General features: G+C 50.1%; 1 protein-coding gene across 2 annotated transcripts in view; it reads right to left on the bottom strand.

Moving 5' to 3' along the window:
* The window catches only part of LOC137525165 (sterol 26-hydroxylase, mitochondrial-like), a 113,536-nt gene that overhangs the window by 68,013 nt on the left and 25,537 nt on the right, over positions 1-19,986 (bottom strand). For both annotated transcript variants that reach the window (XM_068246041.1, XM_068246042.1), the window contains 3 exons: positions 17,651-17,848; positions 14,227-14,390; positions 10,771-10,937 (listed from right to left, as the gene is read on the bottom strand). In XM_068246041.1, coding sequence (XP_068102142.1) covers positions 10,771-10,937; positions 14,227-14,390; positions 17,651-17,848 — 529 coding nt within the window. The remainder of the gene's footprint in view (positions 1-10,770; positions 10,938-14,226; positions 14,391-17,650; positions 17,849-19,986) is intronic.

Below are 19,986 nucleotides of genomic sequence, written 5' to 3'. Positions count from 1 at the left end.
AAAACCAAAAAAAAACCATTACAATAAAAAAAAACATGTAAATATTTACCTAAGGGTCTAAACTTTTTAAATATCAATGTAAAGATGAAATATTTCAAAAAAAAAATGTTGTAAATAGTGATAGATGCAAAACGGAAAAAATGCACCTTTATTTCCAAATAAAACATTGTCGCCATACATTGTGATAGGGACATAATTTTAATGGTGTAATAACTGGGACATATGGGCAAATACAATACATGAGTTTTAATTATGGAGGCATGTATTATTTTAAAACTATAATGGCTGAAACTAAAACTGAGAAATAATGAATTTTTTCAGTTTTTTTCTTATTCTTCCTGTTAAAATGCATTTACAGTAAAGTGGCTCTTAGCAAAATGTACCCCCCAAAGAAAGCCTAATTGGTGGCGGAAAAAAAGATATAGATCAGTTCATTGTGATAAGTAGTGATAAAGTTATAGGCTAATGAATGGGAGGTGAAAATTGCTCGGATGCATAAAGTGAAAACGACTGAAGTGGTTAAGCAAAGATTACGTGAAAAATTATGCAAAACTATGAAATATTACTATTACATATGAAATTCATTACGATTTCCCCTTAAATTTTGTATTACGATTGCGATGCATAATTGCACATTTCGATAAGCGAAATTTCGGCACACCACTGGGGAGCAGCAACCACGGGTGCAATGGGGCCCAGAGGTAAGAGAGGGGCCCCCCCCGACTGCTAAACCTTCCCACCCTCCTATACTCCAGATCAGGTGTTTTTGTGGCCACACGTTACATAGTTATTTGGGTTTTGAAAAAAAAAGACATACGTCCATCGCGTTCAACCAGAAAACAAAGTACAACACCAGCCTGCTACCTCACATACCCCTGTTGATCCAGAGGAAGGTGAAAAAACACTTACAAGGCATGGTCCAATTAGCCCCAAAAGGGAAAAAAATCCTTCCCGACTCCAGATGGCAATCATAAAATCCCTGGATTAACATCATTAGGCATTACCTAGTAATTGTAGCAATGGATGTCTTTCAACGCAAGGAAAACATCTAAGCCCCCCTTTAACTGCAGGTATAGAGTTTGCCATAACGACTTCCTGTGGCAATGCATTCCACATCTTAATCACTCTTACTGTAAAGAACCCTTCCCTAAATAAATGGCTAAAACATTTTTCCTACATGGGCAGATCATGTCCTCTAGTCCAGTGTTTTTCAACCAGTGTTCCGCGGCACACGTTGCCTGGTGTGCCGTCCTCTTCTCCCCCTCCCGCCCGTCCCCGCGGCCGCCGCTGTTATTGCCTTAGCAGCGGCCGCTCTCCCCTCTCCAGCGCATGTGTTTATTCTAGCAGCGTATCTCCGGCTGCTCTGTGTGATGCGGAAGGAGGCAGGGCTCGGTTACCATAGTAACGGCGATACATATCGCCGTTACAGGAAGCCGCTGCCCTGCTTCCTTCCGCATCACACAGAGCAGCCGGAGATACGCTGCTAGAATAAACACATGCGCCGGAGAGGGGAGAGCGGCAGCTGTTAAGGTAATAACAGCGGCGGCCGCGGGGACGGGCGTGAGGGTACTATACTGGCTATACTGGGGCACTATTCTGGGGCACTATACTAGCTATACTGGGGCACTATTCTGGCTATACTGGGGCACTATACTAGCTATACTGGGGCACTATACTGGGGCACTATACTGGCTATACTGGGGCACTATACTGGCTATACTGGGGCACTATACTGGGGCACTATACTGGCTATACTGGGGCGCTATACTGGGGCACTATACTGGCTATACTGGGGCACTATACTGGGGAACTATGCTGGCTATACTGGGGCACTATACTGGCTATACTGGGGCACGATACTAGCTATACTGGGGCACTATACTAGCTATACTGGGGCACTATTCTGGCTATACTGGGGCACTATACTGGCTATACTGGGGGGCTATACTGTGGCACTATACTGGGGCACTATACTAGCTATACTGGGGGGCTATACTGGGGCACTATACTAGCTATACTGGGGCACTATTCTGGCTATAATGGGGCACTATTCTGGCTATACTGGGGCACTATACTGGCTATACTGGGGCACTATATTAGCTATACTGGGGGGCTATACTGGGGCACTATATTAGCTATACTGGGGGGCTATACTGGGGCACTATACTGGGGCACTATGCTGGCTATACTGGGGCACTATGCTGGCTATACTGGGGCACTATACTGGGGCACTATACTGGCTATACTGGGGCACTATACTAGCTATACTGGGGGGCTATACTGTGGCACTATACTGGGGCACTATACTAGCTATACTGGGGCGCTATACTGGGGCACTATGCTGGCTATACTGGGGCACTATACTAGCTATACTGGGGCACTATTCTGGCTATACTGGGGCACTATTCTGGCTATACTGGGGCACTATACTGGGGCACTATACTAGCTATACTGAGGCAACTAAACTCCCTACACTGGGGCAACTATGCTAGCTATGCAGCCGCACCCCAGCCCCCCCCCCCCCCATAGCCTGCTGCGCACGGCACTGTCCACAAGGTCGCGCAAGCAACCGGGGGTCACGCAAGCAACCGGGGGCCGCATCGCCGACCCCCCCCCCCCCCACCACGCCGTTCCCCGGAGAAAAATTTTGTCAGACAGTGTTCCTGGGGCCGGAAAAGGTTGGGAACCACTGCTCTAGTCCTTCGAGAAGGCCTAGGGACAAAAAACTCATCCGCCAAGCTTTTATATTGCCCTCTGATTTATTTATACATGTTAATTAGATCCCCTCTAAAGGCATCTTTTCTCTACACTAAATAAACCCAGTTTATCTAACCTTTCTCGATAAGTGAGACCTTCCATCCCACGTATCAATTTTGTTGCTCGTCTCTGCACCTGCTCTAAAACTGCAATATCCTTCCTGTAATGTGGTGCCCAGAACTGAATTCCATATTCCAGATGTGGCCTTACTAGAGAGTTAAACAGGGGCAATATTATGCTAGCATCTCAAGTTTTTATTTCCCTTTTAATGTATTCCAAAATGTTATTAGCTTTAGCTGCAGCGGCTTGGCATTGAATACGATTGTTGTCGATGAGTACTCCTAAGTCCTTCTCCAAGTTTGATGTCCCTAACTGCACCCCATTTATTTTGTATGGTGCTAGACCATTGGTATGGCCAAAATGCATGACTTTACATTTTTCAACATTGAATTTCATCTGCCATTTATGTGCCCACATAGCCATCCTCTCCAGATCCTGTTGCAATATGTCACTATCTTCCTGAGAGTTGACGGTTCTGCACAACTTTGTATAATCTGCAAAAATAGCAACATACTTTTCTACTGCATCTCCTAGGTCATTAATAAATAAATTGAGGAGCACTGCACCCAGTACAGACCCCTGTGGGACCCCACTAGAGATGTAGCGAACGGTTCGCCGGCGAACGGTTCCAGGCGAACGTTGGGGGTTCGCTTTCGCCTGCACCAGGCAAACTTTTTTGGAAGTTCGATTCGCCCCATAATGCACTATGAGGGTCAACTTTGACCCTCTGCATCACAGTCAGCAGGCACATTGTAGCCATTCAGGCTACACTAAGCCCTGGAGCCCCACCCCCCCTTATATAAGGCAGGGTCCAGCGGCCATTACACTCACTCGTGTGCCTGCTAGAGAGAGGAAAGGGACAGCTGCTGCAGACTTGTTCTCCTAGGGACAGATTAGTTAGGTTCTAGGCTGCTTTTCTTGCTCCTGACTGATTATTATTGCTTTTAAAGCACCCATCAACAGCAACAGCTCTTTTCAGAGTTCATCCTATACATATTTTTTTTTTCTGTGTGTCAAACTGACACTTTTGTTGCATGCACAGCCTTGCTAATTGATAGTGTGTGTGCCACTGCCAGCAGCCCAGCACATTCAGTGACCACCTGTGTGTACGACAGGGAGCTGCACATTGTACTACCCAGTACTGCATATACCCGAGTATCTGTTGTGTTTACTTAACCCACCTCATCACTGCATATACCTAGCTTTGTGTTTAGTGAACCCAGCTCACTGCATCTAACTACCTGTTGTGTTGAGTGTGAACCCACCTGGCCACCTTACTGCATCTAACTACCTGTTGTGTTGAGTGAGAACCCACCTCACTGCATCTTAAGAAGCTTTACTGTTCAGTGCACCCAGCTCACTGCATCTAACTACCTGTTGTGTTGAGTGAGAACCCACCTCACTGCATCTTAAGTACCTTTAGTGTTGAGTGAACCCAGCTCACTGCATCTAACTACCTGTTGTGTTGAGTGAGAACCCACCTCACTGCATCTTAAGTAGCTTTACTGTTCAGTGAACCCAGCTCACTGCATCTAACTACCTGTTGTGTTGAGTGAGAACCCACCTCACTGCATCTTAAGTACCTTTACTGTTCAGTGAACCCAGTTCACTGCATCTTACTACCCAGTACCTGTTGTGTTTACTTAACCCACCTCATCACTGCATATACCTAGCTTTGTGTTGAGTGAACCCACCTCACTGCATATACCTAGCATCCCCCCGAGATGGACAAAATGGTCAAACCAGGTAGAGGAAGAGGTAGAGGCAGACCCAGAGGAAGGCCACCAGGCACCGGCAGGTCTGTGGCTGTGCGAGGTGGTGTTGCTGTGATTTCGTGCGGACCTGGCCCAAAATACAGTGCTCAGAAGAAGGCACGTGCCATCACTTCCCAAAATCGTGAGGAGGTGCTTGAGTACTTAACACAGAACACCTCATCTCCCGCAGCCACCAGCGCTACAACAAGCACCACATCCGCTGCAGGTACACCACCTCATACGTCTGAGTTAGGTGGCGATAGTATGGAGGAGGGGGATGATGAACCACCTGAAGTTGGTGCAGTTGAGGAGGTGTCGGAGGAAAGCGCAGCTGGCCAGGAGGATTATGATGACGATTATACGGATACCACATATGTTCCCGGTAGAGGAGATGACCAGCGGGACAGTTCAGAGTACGAGTCATAGAGGAGTAGGAGGAGACGACTCCATGATAGAAGCAGAGGGAGCTCGTCCTCAGAAACAGCTGGGGGCAGTGTCCGGCGCCATGTATCGCCAGCTATGGCCAGCCAGCCAACATGCCCTTCAACGTCAGCTGCTGATGCCACCTTAGCGCCATCACCCCAAGGGGGCTCAGCGGTTTGGAAATTTTTTAACGTGTGTGTCTCAGATCGGAGCAAAGCCATCTGTTGTCTCTGCCAGCAAAAAATGAGCCGTGGAAAGGCCAACTCTCACGTAGGGACAAGTGCCTTATGAAGGCACCTGGAGAGAAGGCACAAACTGCTTATGGCAAGAACACCTGAAGAAAAGCAGCCCCCCGTAAAAGACAAGCCACCCTCCTTCTCCTCTTCCTCCCTCAGGTGTATCGTCTTCATCCACTTTCTCCCTTGCATCTTCACAGCCACCCTCCTCCACACCGCCTCTTCCCTTGAGCGGTTCCTTCTCCTCTGCCCACAGCAGTACCCAGCTGTCCGTGAAGGAAGTATTTGAGCGGAAGAAGCAAATGTCTGCCAGTCACCCTCTTGCCCGGCGTCTGACAGCTGGCGTGGCGGAACTATTAGCTCGCCAGCTATTACCATACAAGCTGGTGGAGTTGGAGGCTTTCCGTAAGTTTGTGGCCATTGGTACACAGCAGTGGAAGATACCAGGCCGCAATTATTTTTCACAAAAGGTACCGTGCAGTACCCAAACTGTACCGTGCAGTTGAGAGGCAAATGGTGTCATCTCTGGCACACAGCGTTGGGTCAAGGGTCCACCTGACCACGGATGCCTGGTCTGCCAAGCACGGGCAGGGCCACTACATTACATACACAGCCCATTGGGTCAACCTGGTGACCGATGGCAGCAAGCAGGAAGTAAGTGGCTGCGCAGCGGACCGACTTGTCACACCTCCACGGCTTGCAGGCAGGCCTCCAGCCACCTCCTCTCCACCTGCTACCACCGCTTCGCTGTCGTCATCCTCCTCCTCCTCGGCTGGTGCCGCGATCTCCTCTCCAGCTACACAGCCCCAGCACCCCAGGGCCTATGCTGCATGCCAGGTACGACGGTGTCACGCAGTGTTAGACATGTCTTGCCTGAAAGCGGAGAGTCACACTGGAGCAGCTCTCCTGGCTGCTCTTAACAAACAGGTGGAGTAATGGCTGACCCCGCACAAGCTTGAGATCGGCAACGTGGTGTGTGACAACGGCAGCAATCTCATTGCTGCGTTGAATTTGGGAAAGATGACACACATACCCTGCATGGCACATGTGCTGAATCTGGTCGTGCAAAGATTTGTGTCCAAGTACCCAGGCTTAGAGGACGTCCTGAAGCAGGCCAGGAAGTTGTGTGGGCATTTCAGGCGCTCTTACAAGGCCATGGCACGCTTTGCGGACATTCAGCGTAGCAACAACTTGCCGGTGAGACGCCTGATTTGCGATAGCCCGACTTGCTGGAATTCCACCCTGCTGATGTTCTCTCGCCTGCTAGACCAGGAGAAAGCCGTCACCCAGTACCTGTATCATTACAGTACAAGGACACAATCTGGGAGGATGGGGATGTTGTGGCCCAACAACTGGACACTGATGCGAAATGCATGCAGGGTCATGGAGCCCTTTGAGGAGGTGACCAAACTGGTAAGTCGCGATGAGGGCACCATCAGCGACTTGATCCCCTACGCCTACTTCCTGGAGCATGCCGTGCGTAGAGTGGTGGATACAGCTGTGGAGGAGCGTGAACGAGGAGTTACGGCAGCAGGAGTCGTGGGAGCCATTTACACCCGAGCCCGATGTTCCCACAACCCCTGTGGCAGCACAGAGGGGGGGGGGGGGGAGGAGGAGGAAGAAGAGGAGTCGTGTGGGGAAGGAGAGGAGTCAGACTCTGATGATGGTGATGATGAGGAAGGTGTTTCTGTAGAGGAGGAAGAGGCGGCGGAAGAAGAACAACCGCGGCAGCCGTCACAGGGAGCTTCTGCTGCTCCACGTCCCCGTGGTATTGTTCGTGGCTGGGGGGAGGAAGAGGAGTGGCATCCCGTCACTGAGGAAGAGCAAGAGGAGATGGAGAGTACGTCTGCATCCAGCTTTGTGCAGATGTCCTCTTTCATGTTGTCCAGCCTGTTGAGGGACCCCCGTATCAAAAAACTCAAGGCGAAGGACCTCGGTACAGGCACAAAGTGGCGGACCTGTTAACAACTCAACACAAGGCGGAAAGGATGCAGCACTTGCAGAACAAGCTGTCGATGATGCTTTACAATGCGTTTAAGGGTGATGTGGCTGCACAACGCAATCAAGGTACCACTGGCAGTAACCCTCCTTCCTCCCAAGTCCACGCAGGCAAGGACAGGACGCTCCAGCGATCTCAGGGTGATGTCGGACATGCGGACGTTCTTTAGTCCAACTCCTTGCCATAGTCCTTACGGATCCACCCTCAACCAACGCCTGGACTGGCAGGTAGCCGACTACCTGGCCTTGAGTGTGGATGTAGACACTGCAAAAAGCGACGATGAACCCTTGGACTACTGGTTGCGCAGGCTTGACCTGTGGCCAGAGCTGTCCCAATTTGCCATACAACTTCTCTCTTGCCCTGCCGCAAGCGTCCTGTCAGAAAGGACCTTCAGTGCAGCTGGAGGCATAGTTACTGAGAAGAGAAGTCGCCTAAGTCACGACAGTGTTCAGTACCTGACCTTTATCAAAATGAATGAGGAATGGATCACGGAGGGCTACTGCACGACCGAAGACTAAGTCAGTCCCCACACACAGCATCTCTGCCTGCAGGCCGCTTGCCTTCCCCGCCACCACCAACAGGGTCCAGGACTCTATGCGGATTCCTGAATTTTTAAGGCCGCTACACTAATTTTTCTGGTGCGTGTACATGCCTGCCTAATTTTTCTGGCTGCACTGCGGGCGGCTGCAACAAAAAAACAAAAAGGCATGTACATGTGCCCATCCCCCTTCATGATCATTACCTTGCCACGGTGAAGGGGCTTGCGTATCACAATGAAGCAATGACCGCCGGCTATTTGAGTGTCTCGGGTGGGGGTGGGACACAAAAGATAATAAGGTTGTTGCTTCATTGTGGTCAAACTGGAAAGTCACTGTTGTTCTATCATTGAGCTACCACAGCCCGGCGACCATATGGGCTTGAAAAAACGCCATGGCCTACACTCTGGCCACGGTGCGCACCAGTCCAGCACGGTCGTCACTACGCAAACAGCTGTTTGTGGTGCGTTACACAGTGAGTTTGGTCTGTCAGTGTGAAGCAGAACTCTAATTACACTCCCTGATTGATGTATACCCATGCAAGATGTTTGAAAGCACGTTAGGCCTGCAATTTAGCATTCAATGTGATTTCTGCCCTTAAAAACGCTGCTTTGCATCAAATCCAGATTTTTCCCCGGGACTTTTGGCGTGTATCCCACTCCGCCATGCCCCCCTCCAGGTGCTAGACCCCTTGATACATCTTTTCCATCACTTTTGTGGCCAGCATAATTTTTTCTATTTTTCAAAGTTCGCATCCCCATTGAAGTCTATTGCGGTTCGCAAACTTTTCCGCGAACCGAACCTTCGATTTTCGGTTCGCGACATCTCTAGACCCCACTGCTAACAGTTACCCATTTTGAGTATGATCCATTGACCACAACTGTTTGTTTTCTGTCCATAGCCAGTTCCCTATCCATGCACACAGACTCTTCCCCAGTCCTTGCATCCTCAACTTTTGCACCAGACTTGTGTGGAACAGTGTCGAAGGGCTTTGCAAAGTCCAAGTATATCACATCTACAGCATTCCCAATATCCACATTAGCGTTCACTACCTCATAAAAGCTGAGCATGTTAGTCAAACAGGACCTGTCTTTTGTAAACCCATGCTGATGCTGAGAAATAAGATTATTTTCTACTATGAAATCATGTATAGTATCTCTTAGTAACCCCTCAAATAGTTTGCATACAACTGATGTTAAACTTACAGGTCTATAAATTCCTGGATCTGATTTTTTGCTGTTCTTAAATAATGGGAAAACGTGGGCTGTACGCCAATCCATTGGGACTCTGCCAGTTGAAAGAGAGTTACAAAAGATAATATAAAGGGGTTTATCTATAACTGAACTTAATTCCCTTAGGACCTGAGGATGCATGCCATCCGGGCCAGGTGCCTTGTCTATTTTTAATTTATTTAGTCTTGCCTTCACTTCTTCCTGCGTTAAGTATTTAGTATTACAATTGGAAAATCGATATTCTTATGCCTCTGTAATGTGCAACAGTGATGTTTCCCTTGTGAAGACAGAAGCAAAGAAAGCATATAATAACTCTGCCTTACCTTGGTCATCCACCATTGAGTTCCCACCCTCATCCTTTAGGAGTCCAATACAGTCAACCTTTCTTTTTTTAGAGTTGATGCTCGGTCCCCTCCTGTTTTAGAACCTTATAGGCATTCTTTTCCCCCTTCATTTTATCTCTAACCTTTCTATTCATCCAGAGGCCTTTTTTTATTCCTAGACGTTTTGTTTCCATATGGGATATACCTACTATAATATTGATTGAGAACAAGTTTAAAAGCTTGCCATTTCCCTTCAGTGTCCTCCCCTTGTAGTACATTATCCCAGTTCACCAAACTTAGTGCCTGCCTGAGTTGATTGAACTTTGCTTTTCTAAAATTCACAGTTTCAGTGGTCCCGCTGCCCATCAGTCACCAGATCAAACGTTATCATGTTGTGATCACTATTTCCCAAATGTTCTTGAACCTGCACATTTGATACATTATCTGGTCTATTAGAAATGATCAGATCCAGTAACGCATTCCCACTAGTTGGTTCCGTTACCATTTGAGTCAAGTAATTGTCCTGTAGTGCTGCCAGAAATCTGCTGCTTTTACCAGAATGGGTAGCCTCAATACTCCAGTCAATGTCTAGAAAGTTGAAGTCGCCCATAATTATGACCTCATTTTTACCTGCAGCTTTTTCAATCTGCTGTAGTAATCGCAGTTCTGCAGCTTCATTAATAAGAGGTGGCCTGTAGCATACCCCAATAAGCAATTGGCAACTTTTATTTCCACCATGAATATTTACCCAACCGGACTCCACATCTTCGCAATCTTCCTCCATCTCATCGTTGAGGACAGCTGTAAAAGAATTCTTAACAAAGAGACAACCCCCTCCACCTTTTTTCCGTTCTATCCCTCCTAAACACATTGTATCCTTTTAAATTAGCTATCCAGTCATGGCTTTCATCCATCCATGTCTCGGTTATTCCCACAATGTCATAGCCTTTGTCACTCAGAATGAACTCTAGTCCATCCATTTTATTTGCAAGGCTCCGAGCATTGGTTACCATGCACTGTATGTTTTTACCACCACATTTTCCAATTTTGGTTACATTAAATGGGCTACTTGAAGTTTCACCAACCTCCTTACTCTTTACACTGTCCCCACCCCCCTCTCCCCCTCCCATAGTGTTAGGCTCCCACTGTATTTTACCTTATCTTGTTATGGGTGTGACGATCCTGATGGCCACATTTGTTTTATGGCCCTTGTGAGATGGGCTCCCGGGCTGTGAGGGTCACTAAGGGAAGGGTTCTGAACATTAAGGGGACCCCCTTCAAAGTTTTGCTGGGAGGCCCCATGATTTTCTCTTTATTTTCAGCCTCCTCATTCTTATGCAGCGGCCCCTCTCACGTCCAGGTGCCCCCGTAAGCTTTAGCCGCCCAAGGCCCAGGCCTCTGTGGCCTCGCCAGAAATCCGGCCCTGATGGTGGACGGTAATGATTCTTACCGCAGTGTTTCCTTGATCACAGCTTTCAGCAGTGGCATCTTGGCGAGGTCCTCAGCGGTGGGTACTCCGTCCCCGGGGACAATACTGGTCACTTCCTGGTATAGGGACTGCTGGGTGTCGGGGTCTCTGGCCAGGTGGTACAGCGCCCAAGATAGAGTGTTGGATGTCTGAGGGCAGAGAGGCGAGATCACATGATATTACGCAGACGCCAGCGCTCATAATCTAATCTAAAGCTGCAAAACTGCCCAAAACACAGTCTGAGGCCCCAGTGCACACCAAAACCGCTAGCAGATCCGCAATATGCTATCGGTTTTGGGAGCTGATTTCAGAGCGATTCTAGGCATGTTTAGAGAGGTTTTCTAAACATACCTAGCGGTTTTGGGTGCGTTTTTGTGTAGCAGATTACATATATTGTTACAGTAAAAGCTGTTACTGAACTGCTTCTGTAACAAAAACGCCTGGCAAACCGCTCTGAACTAGCGTTTTTCAGAGCGGTTTGCGTTTTTCCTATACTTTACATTGAGGACGAAACGCTTCAGAAAACCGCAAACGCGCAGCAGGAGGCACGTTTGCGGCTGGGCAAAAACCTCACACCGCCGGTGTGCACCATCCCATTGCAATACATTAGCCAAGCGTTTTTACAGGCGGATGCGTCCGGCGGATCGCTCCAAAAACCGCTCGGTGTGCACTAGGCCTGACATACATCTGCCACACACAAGAAATGCTGTATGATATGAAACTATTTGTAGTAGTGTTATGCATTATATAACAGGCATTTTCTGAAACTCTTAGAGAGCTAAAACTAAAGATTAGCTGATCCGGTAGAGGCAAAAACCGCCGCTCCTGTGGGCCGCACTAGCCCACTTTCACTTACGTGACCTCTGGGTCATGACGCTGGAATGAGAGATTGAGTCTCTCATCCAGCATGCAGGGGAGTGGCAGGGGGAGTGGCCAGGGAGAGAAACCCTGCAGGAACGCCCCTGGCGGGCGTTTTGAACAGGGAATCCCTCTCCCACATGTTTACCTCCGAGATATCGACAAACATTAGTAGCAAAGAAAAGTCTCTTATTTTTATTTACAGTTATATAGCTTTTTTTTTTTTTCCTTTCCTTCTTCTTCTTTAATAACATTGCATCATTCTCTAATATTTTCAGTTTAGAAACCACACTCTGTATTTTAAGCTATAAAACAAAGTAGAAGTGACGAACCGTTGAACTGTCCTGCAGTAAAACCTTTTATCGGGCTGTCTCTCTCTCACCGTTTCTTGGCTGTTTAAAGGGACGTTAATCCCAATGTAAAAATGGAATCTGAACTTACCTGGGACTTCCGTCAGCCCCCCCCCCTCCCCCGTAGCCTGCGAGGGCCCCAGGTGTCCTCTAGGTACCCTCCATTCTCCTGCTGGCGGCTCTGGTAGTGTGCGACTTCCCTGGGAGTCATGAGCAACTACGCATGGTGGCCTTTCCGCACACGCACGGCTCGAACACACGCCCATTGCCATAAACATCCTGTGCATGGGATGCGAAAGAATGAACCACGCTTGCACATATTTCTTACGGCAACATGGGCCACGCATACGCAGTTGCGCACGACTCCCAGCAAAGTCGCAAACTACAAGAGCGGGAGAACGGAGGGGGCCCGGGTGATGGGGGCTTGAGGAAGCCCCAGGTAAGTACAGATTCCATTTTTACATTGTGTTCAGGGTCCCTTTAAAGAGACACTGAAGCGAAAAAAAAATTATGATATCATGATTTCTATGTGTAGTACAGCTAAGAAATAAAACATTAAGATCAGATACATCAGTCTAATTGTTTCCAGTACAGGAAGAGTTGAGAAACTGCAGTTGTTATCTCTATGCAAACAAGTCATTAAGCTCTCCGACTAAAGCTAAGCTAAGTTAGTCTTGGAGAGGGCTGTTATCTGACTTTTATTATCTCAACTGTTCCTGGACTATTTACTTTTCCTCTGCCAGAGGAGAGGTCATTACTTCACAGACTGCTCTGAAAGACTCATTTTGAATGCTGAGTGTTGTGTAATCTGCACATATTAGAGAATAATGCAATGTTAGAAAAAACACTATATACCTGAAAATAAAAGTATGAGAATATTTTCTTTGCTGCTAATCTTCTAGTAATTATTCATAGTACACAACCAATTCATTATATCATATTTTTTTTCTCGCTTCAGTGTCTCTTTAAGTGCTTCAGAAAACAGGACTGTATTGGATTTAGTGGCTCCACAGTTCAGAGCTCTTTTGCATAGACAACTGATTCTTTTTTTTTTAACTCTTCCTGTACTGGAATACAACATGAGACCTTTTTCTTTGCTACTAATGTTGCATTTCTTAGCTGCACTGCACACACAATTCATTATCTCAAGTTTATTTTCACTTCAGGTTTGCTTTAAGTATCACTCTTTTTTCACTCTATGGTTCTCATTTTTTTTTCCTCAGTTTTTTCCTAGGTGATAATTTGCCACCTTATCAATAAACTGCATTTCAAGCCACCAGCACTTATATTTTCTAGAACAAAAATATTTTTTACACCACTGGATGGTGCTATAGGACATGAAATGCATTGTAAAGTGAACTTCATTTGCATGGTAGTTATTTTTCCTGCTAACCACCAGAGGGCAGCACATAATAAGATTACCCACTAAAGGTGGCCATACATCAGGTAATCTGACAGCCGATCAACCATCCAATTTGGCAATTATCGAATTGGATGCACATCGGTGCCGCCAAGAGCGTGCTTGATCGACTATGCAACCAATTTCGGTCCAGAAATTGGTTGAATGTATTGATTGGACATGCTGCAAGATGTTGGGCCGACTTGCTCGATTGGGTGCACGATGAATGCAACGGAAACCCCCAGCCGCTGTCCCCCATAGTGTACATTTACCCCCTGTGCCCCACTGTGTCCGGACTCCTCTTCCGTGGTTCCCGGCGAGAGGTAAAGAGTTTATGCAAGGGCACATTGTGTGTGTGTGTGTGTGTGTGTGTGTGTGTGTGTGTGTGTGTGTGTGTGTGTGTGTGTGTGTGTGTGTGTGTGTGTGTGTGTGTGTGTGTGTGTGTGTGTGTGTGTGTGTGTGTGTGTGTGTGTGTGTGTGTGTGTGTGTGTGTGTGTGTGTGTGTGTGTGTGTGTGTGTGTGTGTGTGTGTGTGTGTGTGTGTGTGTGTGTGTGTGTGTGTGTGTGGGGGGGGGGGGGGGGGGGTAGTTGTAAACTAGTGGGGGCAGCGGCTGCGGCGTCACAATTGGCCGGTGGCAGGCAACAGATCCCTCTCCGTTCAGGTTCAATCATAGAGAGAGATCTGTCTCTTGGTCAATCTGCCCATACACTGTCCAATTTCCTCACAGCAGGATTTGCTTCAACTAAACTTCTGGTCATTACTCAGAAAGACACTTCCTTGTAAAATTATTTTTTGAATACTGGGGCAGAATTTATTCTTAGTTTTTATTACCGTGTCCACTCCGGCCAATAGCAACTCAGGTATGCTCCCAGACACCTCCTTATTGGTCAGTTTCCCGCTGGACAGCAGGTAGGTTAGGTACTCCCCCTGAACCTCCTCCCCGCGCTCCAAGCAAGCTTGTATCTTCTCCAGCTTCTGATCAATCAACTTGTTTCCTAAAGTATCAATTCAAAGACATCAACATACTTACACATATAGGTAGCCGGGCATAGGCGCCCCCAGTATAGGTAGCCAGGCATAGGCGCCCCCAGTATAGGTAGCCAGGCATAGGCGCCCCCAGTATAGGTAGCCAGGCATAGGCGCCCCCAGTATAGGTAGCCGGGTATAGGCGCCGCCAGTATAGGTAGCCGGGCATAGGCGCCCCCAGTATAGGTAGCCAGGCATAGGCGCCCCCAGTATAGGTAGCCAGGCATAGGCACCCCCAGTATAGGTAGCCGGGCATAGGCACCCCCAGTATAGGTAGCCAGGCATAGGCGCCCCCAGTATAGGTAGCCAGGCATAGGCGCCCCCAGTATAAGTAGCCAGGTACAGGCGCCCCCAGTATAGGTAGCCGGGCATAGGCACCCCCAGTATAGGTAGCCGGGCATAGGCGCCCCCAGTATAGGTAGCCGGGCATAGGCGCCCCCAGTATAGGTAGCCGGGCATAGGCGCCCCCAGTATAGGTAGCCGGGCATAGGCGCCCCCAGTATAGGTAGCCGGGCATAGGCGCCCCCAGTATAGGTAGCCGGGCATAGGCGCCCCCAGTATAGGTAGCCGGGCATAGGCGCCCCCAGTATAGGTAGCCGGGCATAGGCGCCCCCAGTATAGGTAGCCGGGCATAGGCGCCCCCAGTATAGGTAGCCGGGCATAGGCGCCCCCAGTATAGGTAGCCGGGCATAGGAGCCCCCAGTATAGGTAGCCGGGCATAGGCGCCCTCAGTATAGGTAGCCGGGCATAGGCGCCCCCAGTATAGGTAGCCGGGCATAGGCGCCGCCAGTATAGGTAGCCGGGCATAGGCGCCGCCAGTATAGGTAGCCGGGCATAGGCGCCCCCAGTATAGGTAGCCAGGCATAGGCGCCCCCAGTATAGGTAGCCGGGCATAGGCGCCCCCAGTATAGGTAGCCAGGCATAGGAGCCCCCAGTATAGGTAGCCAGGCATAGGCGCCCCCAGTATAGGTAGCCAGGCATAGGCGCCCCCAGTATAGGTAGCCGGGCATAGGCGCCGCCAGTATAGGTAGCCAGGCATAGGCGCCCCCAGTATAGGTAGCCAGGCATAGGCACCCCCAGTATAGGTAGCCGGGCATAGGCGCCCCCAGTATAGGTAGCCAGGCATAGGCGCCCCCAGTATAGGTAGCCAGGCATAGGCGCCCCCAGTATAAGTAGCCAGGTACAGGCGCCCCCAGTATAGGTAGCCGGGCATAGGCGCCCCCAGTATAGGTAGCCAGGCATAGGCACCCCCAGTATAGGTAGCCGGGCATAGGCGCCCCCAGTATAGGTAGCCAGGCATAGGCGCCCCCAGTATAAGTAGCCAGGTACAGGCGCCCCCAGTATAGGTAGCCGGGCATAGGCACCCCCAGTATAGGTAGCCGGGCATAGGCGCCCCCAGTATAGGTAGCCGGGCATAGGCGCCCCCAGTATAGGTAGCCGGGCATAGGCGCCCCCAGTATAGGTAGCCGGGCATAGGCGCCCCCAGTATAGGTAGCCGGGCATAGGCGCCCCCAGTATAGGTAGCCGGGCATAGGCGCCCCCAGTATAGGTAGCCGGGCATAGGCGCCCCCAGTATAGGTAGCCGGGCATAGGCGCCCCCAGTATAGGTAGCCGGGCATAGGCGCCCCCAGTATAGGTAGCCGGGCATAGGCGCCCCCAGTATAGGTAGCCGGGCATAGGCGCCCCCAGTATAGGTAGCCGGGCATAGGAGCCCCCAGTATAGGTAGCCGGGCATAGGCGCCCTCAGTATAGGTAGCCGGGCATAGGCGCCCCCAGTATAGGTAGCCGGGCATAGGCGCCGCCAGTATAGGTAGCCGGGCATAGGCGCCGCCAGTATAGGTAGCCGGGCATAGGCGCCCCCAGTATAGGTAGCCAGGCATAGGCGCCCCCAGTATAGGTAGCCGGGCATAGGCGCCCCCAGTATAGGTAGCCAGGCATAGGCGCCCCCAGTATAGGTAGCCAGGCATAGGCGCCCCCAGTATAGGTAGCCGGGCATAGGCGCCCCCAGTATAGGTAGCCGGGCATAGGCGCCGCCAGTATAGGTAGCCGGGCATAGGCGCCCCCAGTATAGGTAGCCAGGCATAGGCGCCCCCAGTATAGGTAGCCAGGCATAGGCGCCCCCAGTATAGGTAGCCAGGCATAGGCACCCCCAGTATAGGTAGCCGGGCATAGGCGCCCCCAGTATAGGTAGCCAGGCATAGGCGCCCCCAGTATAGGTAGCCAGGCATAGGCGCCCCCAGTATAAGTAGCCAGGTACAGGCGCCCCCAGTATAGGTAGCCGGGCATAGGCGCCCCCAGTATAGGTAGCCAGGCATAGGCACCCCCAGTATAGGTAGCCGGGCATAGGCGCCCCCAGTATAGGTAGCCGGGCATAGGCGCCCCCAGTATAGGTAGCCGGGCATAGGCGCCCCCAGTATAGGTAGCCGGGCATAGGCGCCCCCAGTATAGGTAGCCGGGCATAGGCGCCCCCAGTATAGGTAGCCGGGCATAGGCGCCCCCAGTATAGGTAGCCGGGCATAGGCGCCCCCAGTATAGGTAGCCGGGCATAGGCGCCCCCAGTATAGGTAGCCGGGCATAGGCGCCCCCAGTATAGGTAGCCGGGCATAGGCGCCCCCAGTATAGGTAGCCGGGCATAGGCGCCCCCAGTATAGGTAGCTGGGCATAGGCGCCCCCAGTATAGGTAGCCAAGCATATGAGACCCCAGTATAGGTAGGCAGGTACAGGCGCCCCCAGTATAGGTAGCCAAGTGTGGGTGCCCCCAATATAAGTAGCCAGGAATAGGCGCCATCAGTATAGGTAGCCACATATAGGTGCTCCAATATAGGTACCGTAGCTAGCTATAAGTGCACCCAGTATAGTTAGCCACATATAGGTGCCCCAGCATAGATTAGCCAGCTATTGGTGCTTCAAGCATCACTTAATTATTCCTCACCTTGGGTACACTAAGCAGTGAGATCTTTTTTTTATTTTAATTTTTTTGCATACTCCCCATCAGGGCTTTATTGATTGGAGGGCAGCAAGAGAAGGGGAAAATGTTACTTCTGCTGTGGCCAGAGAATACCTGCCTGTACGATGCGATGCGCTCTTGTAAATTGTGGCATTGAGCCATCACTGCAAGGAGGCATTGTAGACAGGTTAGCACTGGCAAGTCTGCCACCCCTCTCAAAGTGTCAATTGGGGTGCAGATCGCAAGCCCTCCCTTCCCCCCAGGGACGCCACCGATACTCACCGAATGCAAAGATGCTGTCACAGTTCTTCAAGAACTTCCGGTAAAAGGGTAACAGATTTTGGGTCCAGACTGGCAGAATAGTCACAAATACACTATATTTCAGCATGGCTCCTATAGAGTCTATGAACTTCTGGGACTCTGGGGGGATGGTCTTCTCCAGGCAGCCAATACGGCTCTCAAACAGGATGTAGGAAATTCCTGAGAATGAAGAGAGGTGGAGATGTTGGCACTATATAAATCAAAAATAGTAATAATAATAATAATAATAATAATAATAATAATAATAATAATGTGCTTAAATGTTTACACAAGACGATATAGATATTAGGATACTTACCCAAGAAGAGGGAGAGAGGCTTTGGGAACGGTTTAAATAAAAATAAAAATAAATCCTAAATGTTTTAGGCCCATATACCATTGATCCTTCCCAACAGGTAGTTCCTTGAATAATGATGTTAAAATGGCCATACATCTAGCGATCCATCCGATTTAATAATTCTATTTGTAACACCATATACGGTAATGTGTGTTATTGTTATGTTATATACTGCTGCCTTTGGAGGGCATAGTTCCTTTAATACTGCAGAGAATTCTGGAATAGAGGCTGGAGTGAGCAGAGGCTGCTGGGAGCTGAGGTGTGGCTGGTGTGCTTAGAGCCTGGGAGTGAGGTCTGGAGTTACTGGGACTGGATCTTCAGGCCTAAATCCATCAGACTGGCTTCCATTTGTTTTCTGAGTGTGAAGAAGGGATCCTGTGACACAGATTGCTGCACCCTGAGCTAAATCTTGGAGAAAGGATACAGCTGCCGGTGTAGTGAAAATTTTTGCTACCTATCATATTTTGCAACTTGCCATAGAGCAGTGTTTCTCAACACGTGGTTCGCGGACCCCAGGGGGTACGCGAGACCCCAGCCGGGGGTACGCAGCCAGGAGGGGGACTCAGTGCAAAACGGGGGAGCATGCTCACACATAGTGGCGGGGAGGGGGTCCACTCCCCCCTCCCTCACCAGGGCTCCCCCGTCAGCGCTTTCCCCCTCCGACACATTAACACCGGCGGCATGGTAAAAGGAACGTGGACTTACTTCCGCGTTCCACGCCGGAGATTCTTCTCTGTTAGCGATGACGCTGCTTCCTGTTTATCAGGAAGTTGCGTCAGGCTCAAAGAAGATCGGACCTCCAGCGTGGAACGCAGAAGTTTGCGTTCCTTTCACCATGCCGCTGTAATGTGTCGGAGGGGGGAAAGCGCTGATGAGGGAGCCCAGGTGAGGGTGGGAGGGAGTGGACCCCCTCCCCGCCGCTATGTGTGGGCATCGCTCCCCTCATGCGCAGCGTCCCCCTCCTGGCTATACTTGGGGCACCCATGCCTGGCTATACTGGGGGGCACCCACACCTAGCTGTACTTGGGGGCACCTATACATATCTATACTGGAGGCACCCATGCCTGGCTATACTAGGGGCACCCATACCTAGCTGAACTGGGGGCACCTATACCTAGCTATACTTGGGCCACCTATACTTAGCTATACTGAAGGCACCTATACCTGGGGGAACCTATACCTAGCTATACTGGGGCCACCTATACCTTGCTATACTGAGGGCACCTATTCCTAGCTATACTGGGGCCACCTATCCTGGGGGGCACTTATACCTAGCTATACTGGGGCCACCTATACCTAGCTATACTGAGGGCACCTATACTGGGGGGCACCCATACCTAGCTATACTGGGGCCACCTATACCTAGCTATACTGAGGGCACCTATACTGGGGGGCACCCATACCTAGCTATACTGGGGGCACCTATACCTAGCTATACTGAAGGCACCTATACCTGGGGGAACCTATACCTAGCTATACTGGGGCCACCTATACCTTGCTATACTGAGGGCACCTATTCCTAGCTATACTGGGGCCACCTATCCTTGGGGGCACTTATACCTAGCTATACTGGGGCCACCTATACCTAGCTATACTGAGGGCACCTATACCTGGGGGAACCTATACCTAGCTATACTGAGGGCACCTATTCCTAGCTATACTGGGGCCACCTATCCTGGGGGGCACTTATACCTAGCTATACTGGGGCCACCTATACCTAGCTATACTGAGGGCACCTATACTGGGGGGCACTTATACCTAGCTATACTGGGGCCACCTATACCTAGCTATACTGAGGGCACCTATACTGGGGGGCACCCATACCTAGCTATACTGGGGGCACCTATACCTAGCTATACTGGGGCCACCTATACCTTGCTATACTGAGGGCACCTATTCCTAGCTATACTGGGGCCACCTATCCTGGGGGGCACTTATACCTAGCTATACTGGGGCCACC

Source organism: Hyperolius riggenbachi, chromosome 7 (assembly GCF_040937935.1).
Source record: "Hyperolius riggenbachi isolate aHypRig1 chromosome 7, aHypRig1.pri, whole genome shotgun sequence".
In the NCBI taxonomy this organism is placed as follows: domain Eukaryota; kingdom Metazoa; phylum Chordata; class Amphibia; order Anura; family Hyperoliidae; genus Hyperolius; species Hyperolius riggenbachi.
The sequence above is the reverse complement of the archived record's forward strand: the minus strand, read 5'-3'. Positions and strand labels throughout refer to the sequence as shown.